The sequence below is a fragment of the Podarcis bocagei genome (assembly GCF_964188305.1).
Source record: "Podarcis bocagei genome assembly, chromosome: 15".
Taxonomy (NCBI): domain Eukaryota; kingdom Metazoa; phylum Chordata; class Lepidosauria; order Squamata; family Lacertidae; genus Podarcis; species Podarcis bocagei.
In genome coordinates this window covers 3567807-3573806 of record NC_138141.1, presented here as the reverse complement: position 1 = coordinate 3573806, position 6000 = coordinate 3567807, and the positions used below count along the sequence as shown (strand labels likewise).

General features: G+C 45.5%; 1 protein-coding gene across 1 annotated transcript in view; it reads left to right on the top strand.

Annotated features, from left to right (window-relative positions):
* The first annotated feature begins 916 nt into the window (after positions 1-916).
* Positions 917-6000, top strand: part of STC1 (stanniocalcin 1) — a 28034-nt gene continuing 22950 nt past the window's right edge. Inside the window, exon 1 of the mRNA XM_081171897.1 lies at positions 917-1227. Coding sequence (XP_081028023.1) covers positions 1110-1227 — 118 coding nt within the window. The 5' untranslated portion in view covers positions 917-1109. The remainder of the gene's footprint in view (positions 1228-6000) is intronic.

Below are 6000 nucleotides of genomic sequence, written 5' to 3'. Positions count from 1 at the left end.
GTTCTATTTCAAAAACATCTAGTGGAGATGTTGGGGGATTGAATAGGGACAGGGCATTGCAGTGTATATGATACACTTTGGACACTTGTCTGAAGCATTAGACATAGGAAGCTGCCTTACACCGAGCTAGGACCAGAACCACCTCTAAGTCGGACAGCTGCTCCAGAGGATACCATGGTTGATGGTATTGAAAGCTGCTGAGTCATTGAGGAGAATTAACAGGGACACATTTCCCCCGTCACAGAGGTCATCACACAGGGTGCCCAAAGCAGTTTCTGTGTCAACACCAGCCCTTAATGGATCTAGAAAATCAATTTCCTCCAAGAGTGCCTGAATCTGGTCCACAACTACCTTGCCCAAGAACGGATGATTGACAAGTGTGGTGAGTGGTAACAGTGTTGAACTAGGAGCTGGGAGATGAGGGTTCAGATTCCCACTGGACCATGATGCTCACGGGGTGACCCTGGGCCCCAGCTGCTGTCTCTCAGCCTAACCTCCCTCATTGTTTGTGAGGATAATATTGGGGGGGGGGAGACCCATGTGCCCCACCTTCAGGAAAGGTGAGATAGAAATGGAGCCACAAGGTAGTTTACTGTTGTTATGAATTTGTTGGGCTTTAGAGCCACTCAGTTCATAGCATGCAGCTTGAGTTAAACCACCCCATCAAATGAAAATTCATGCTCCTTCTTTTCTTTTGGTTAATATTCCTCTTTGGCAGGTTCTTTTAATGGGCTGGAAAAAAATTCTTCCTATGAAGTTCCAGGCTTCCTGTGCTTGAATGAGCACAGCTCCCCATTGGCTGCCCACCGCGTCTCCTGATTGGCTCTTGAACTTGGAGGTAGGGGTGGGGAGGGGGAAGGAACCTCTCAGGGTGGCTATAAAAACTCCAGGTTGGTCACCTGCAGCGAGGAGGAGTGGGAGTCCAAGTGGCGACGGAGAGCAGCGGCTTTTGCGGACTCGGCGCGTCAGTCCATCGGTTGCTCCTTTCTCAAGCCCCGTCCGCTGCCGCGCGCCCTGCTGCGTCCGGCTCCGCGTCTTCGCTCCAGCTCGAGAGGAGGCCAGAAAGCGAGAGAAGCCGAAGCGAGAACTTAGCGGAAACTTAGCGGAGAATGCTCCGAAAGTCGGCGGTCCTGCTGCTGCTGGCGGCCGCTGCTGCTGCGACTTACGAAGTGGAGCAGAATGACTCCTTCAGCCCCAGGAAGGCCAGGCTGGCCGCGCAAAATTCAGGTACCCTCTTTCTCCTTTGCATGCAGGAGCCCGTGCAGACAGCTGTTGCGGCTCACTTTGGCCGCAAACGCAGGCGGGAAGTTCTCCTGCGCAAGCCGCTGCCCCACTGAAAGAAAGGACGGGAGCTGTGTGCAGGAGGTGAGCTTGCGCAGGAGAACTTTACGCTGCGTTAATATGCCTCCTGCTTCTCTCCTTCTCTTTCTGCCGCTGTGCCACAGCCGAATGAATGGGAGGAGAGCGCTCGCTCGCTCGTTTCAGGAACTGGTGTAGTGATCCTAAATGCGGGGCAGTCTTCGAGGTGGTTCACACTGCGCCGTCCGCTTCAGCCACAGCGGAGACCTCCAGTTTTCTTGGAGAACTGAACTGAAGCAGAATGGCTCACCCATCTCCAAGTTAAGCACCATTCCCTAGCGAACACTTCATGCCTCGGATGACTTGCGCCCCGCCCCCAAAACAGCTTCTGCTAGAATTAAATTGGCTGGTCTTCAAGGTGCCCCGAGACTTTTCGCGATGTTAGCTGCAGCAGATTAACGGAGCTAACCTACTTCTCTGGAAATAGAAAGATGGTGTGTGGCTGTGTATGCGCCATATACTTAAGGCGTTCTCCCTGCCCTCCCCCGAAAAAAGAATCCTGAGAACCGTAGTTTGTTCGGGGTACTGGGAACTGTAGCTCTGTGAGGGGAAAACTACAGTTCCTAAGATTCTTTGGGGGTGATGTGGTTTACATGTGTTTTAAGTGGATGGTGTGTATGGAGCCTTAATAGCTGTACCGGGAACAGAGTACCCCATGTAAGTACCTACATCTGAAAATTTACACCTTCCCTTTCTGGCTTCTAACTTTTAATCCTCCCTTGCTCTACAGTCAAATCAGGAATTATCATGTTGCATGTTACCAATACACAGTCTTAAAACAAGTTAGTTCCATTTGAGAAATGGGCTGTATATGTTTTGCTGACTTACCCATTGCTGCAAGTAATCCTAAAACTAAACACTTTTGAAAAGGCTAAGTTGTTGGCTGCTGCTTATACTTCCAGTGCTGGCAGGCATCACTTGCACCCATTTAAAATAAGACATTTATACTCCTCTGATTTGACACTTGCCAAGAGAGGCTGCTATTTCAGATCTGCAAGACTCTGCAGCACAGTTCTAGGGTATTTGCTCAATTTCCTTTTGTACTTGGTTGCTATAGAAACAAAGGGTCTCAGTTATTCCACTGTACCTAAAACAATAAGAGCCCTAATACATATTAAACATGCTAAGTGCCAAGTTATAACCTGAATCTATGGAAACATATTGTTATAAAATGAGTTGTTTTATTCATTCATTCATTCATTCATTCAATTTCTATGCCACTCTTCATCCAAAGATCACAGGGCAGTTTGCAATATAAAAACACAAAAATGCAAAACATAGTAACAAATAATAACCCCCACCCCCCCACACAGGGTATTTATTTCTGAGGATAGTTAGGGATGGTTTGCAGAGAGCTTTGTCTTATCAAATAGTTCTTTTTCCTTGCGTATAAGTTAGCATTGAAACATGCAGTGTTCTCATTTAAAAGGTACCCACGGCAAGATGCTACATTTGACTAGAAATTAACGAGCTTTTTCACTAGGTTTCTAGAACTACTGTCTAAAATCCTCTGCTTCCCTGAGAAATAGCATCCCAATTTTTTAAAAGTCCTGGTTTGCACGTCATTCCTAACATATGAAACATGATCAGGCAAAAAGTAACAGATCTCCCTTTGCATGACTGAGTAGAAATTCAGCTTGGAGAAAAATGTTACACCAATTTACCTGCAAGCAGGGGAGAAATCTGGTGGATTGTCAGCCAGCTTCTGGAAGAAAATTGTCCTGCTGACATATTTAAATAGTTCAGCCTTGTGCACAAACTCTGGCGGCTCTTCCTAAGTTCTTTATGCTGCTCTACTCGCCTCCATGAGCTTAACTACTGGGCTTTAACTACATTTACTGCATTACTCTACTAATTTTCCATAAAGGAGCTCAAGGGGATTACATGATTTTCTCCCTGTACATTTCATCTAATCCCCCTCAACAACCCTGTATGGTAGGTTATGCCCAGAAATGACTAGCCCAAGGTCACTAAGTCAGTTGTATGGCTAAGTAGGGATTTGAAGGTGGGGTCACCTCAATCTTAGTCTGACACTTCAACCATTTCACCACCGTGACTGTCTGCAAAATCTTAACTGGAGCCTTACAACTCAACTTATTGGGATTAGAAAGCCTGTATTAGTAATAGCTTTTCAAACTGGAGTTGAAAGATAAAGAAACCTTTGTCCAAAATGCTTACAGTGATAAGGTATGGTTAGACTCTGGGTTTATGGGCCCCCTTCAAATGAGAATTTAAATAATAATTACTATCAAATGTGGCAAGCCAGCTTGCTGCATCTGGAAGCCCTGTGCTCATCCCATCAAATGGGGCCCTGCCTTTTTGCTTCAAAGTCCTTTCCTGGTGGCACCATTGGGTCCTTATTTAAGCAGAGGGACATGTTCACAGTGCATCCATTCAAACATCCAACATGATTCGGAAGTGTCAGATCCTGCTGCTGCTTCAACAACAACTCTACGTGGCTGATGAAGGTGAGCACCTGCTATGAGCCCATGTGCTGGTCCACTGCTCTTGGCCACTGAGTATCCTAAGGCAATGGTAATTTGCCTCTTTCTACAGTATATACTCATCCCATGCTTCTTCCAGCTGTGCACTGCAACGCTCAGCTGCCAATTCCATGACACCTCCACATAGAAAGCAAACAACACAATGAGTGTAGAATGCATTATCTATTTTTAAATGTAAGGGACTGCAGTTTCCTATATTTAAACTGTTTTAGTGTGTCACACCAGAAGCACGGGATGTTCAATTTTGGAACAGAAAGGATAGTTGTGCAAATTGACCCCCTTCTGTAGTGATTCTTTAGGCTAAGTTATAAAGTTTATACCATAATACAGCTGTTTTAATGGGAGGTTTGGGGCATCATTAAGGGTGACTGAATTTAAAGCAGGTAGAAATGTCCAATGGGGCATCATCCATTAGGAAGTTCTCCTGAACAAAAATAGACAAATCCTTCCCACCCCACTAAAAGATGAGCACTAAAGGGTCAGAAAACATAACGCTACCTGCTCAATTAGCAACTGGAAGCCTGGGTAAGTAAGAATCATAGAATCTTTGGGTTGGAAGGGACTCAAGGGACCCCCTGCAATACAGGAAATGTTTCAGCCTGGTGCCAAAAAGCAAGCAATGATGGCACCAGTGTCTTTCTCTGGGGAGAGCATTCACATCAAGATAGTCTGGGTCCAACATATGCAAAGTAGCTCCTCTCCCTAAAAGAACCCCTTGCTCATTAAGGTTAGTGACAAAGGTCCCTTGGAGCATCAGCCCGTTGTTGGCAAGGTGAGGAATGAGGCCACAGTTCCTCCAGAATTACCTTCAAGTGATGCCCAACACTTTGTGTCGGTGCATGCTTTCAGGAGGTGAGTTAAGGCACCTTCTTTTATTCTGGAATACTTGTAGTGTTCTGTAAGAGTTGGAATGCCATCAGGTGTGGCTTAGGTTCTGTGATGGTTTTTATTTTATTTTTCTATGCATCTCAGAGGTAATCCTGGTTTTTATAAAGAGCGGGGTGATGATTTATTACTTATACCCCCTGCCCATCCAACCAGGTTTCCCTAGTCAGGATATACATATTTGACAGTACTTAACAGTCCCCAAATGGAGGAGAAATTAACTTCAGTTTACATATAAAGGCAAAGCTACCCAGTATTTACTTTCCGAAACATTATTCAAACTAGAGCACAGCCATCCTTCAGAATTTGCACTTCTCCAAATTTTGCAATGCAGTTCTCCAGCATGTGATGTGCATGAGAATGTACCTAATACAGTGTGCATATAAATGTATATATTGGTGGAAATTGCTTTGCAAACTGAATTTATTAAGCAAAATCATGTCTAAAATATGCATAGGAAAACTTGGCACAAGAAATACTGACTAATTTCAAACTGATGTGTAAATGTGGAGAACTGAACTTAAGGTTGGAAAAATGAGAAACCAAAATTAGCACAGTCATGCATTGCTACCCAGAAACAGAAGAGGGACAGCCACAGCACTGTAGCATGGGATCAGAAACTCTTTTCCAATCAAGCATTCCATAGAAACATGCCCATTATGTATCCATTGCAGCCACACCTTTAGTCCGTAAAATGCTAGGTATTCCTCTGCGCCTCTTGGCATCCTATCCTTGAAAAGTTTACTGACTTGCCACCCAGAATTTTAGCAATAATTCAAAAATGCTTTTTCTACAAATAATCTCTCCCTTATCTGTATGTTGACTTGGAATGGGAAATTACCATTTTCCTATACATGCAGAAACACACCCACACTACATAATCAGAGTTTAGGGTAACTGTGCCCCTGAAGGACCAGGTGCGTAGCCTGGGAGTCATTTTGGACTCACAGCTGTCCATGGAGGCGCAGGTCAATTCTGTATCCAGGGCAGCTGTCTACCAACTCCACCTGGTACGCAGGCTGAGACCCTACCTGCCCGCGGACTGTCTGGCCAGAGTGGTGCATGCTCTAGTTATCTCCCGCTTGGACTACTGCAATGCGCTCTACGTGGGGCTACCTTTGAAGGTGACTCGGAAACTACAGCTAATCCAGAATGCGGCAGCTAGACTGGTGACTGGGGGCGGCCGCCGAGACCACATAACACCGGTCTTGAAAGACCTACATTGGCTCCCAGTACGTTTCCGAGCACAATT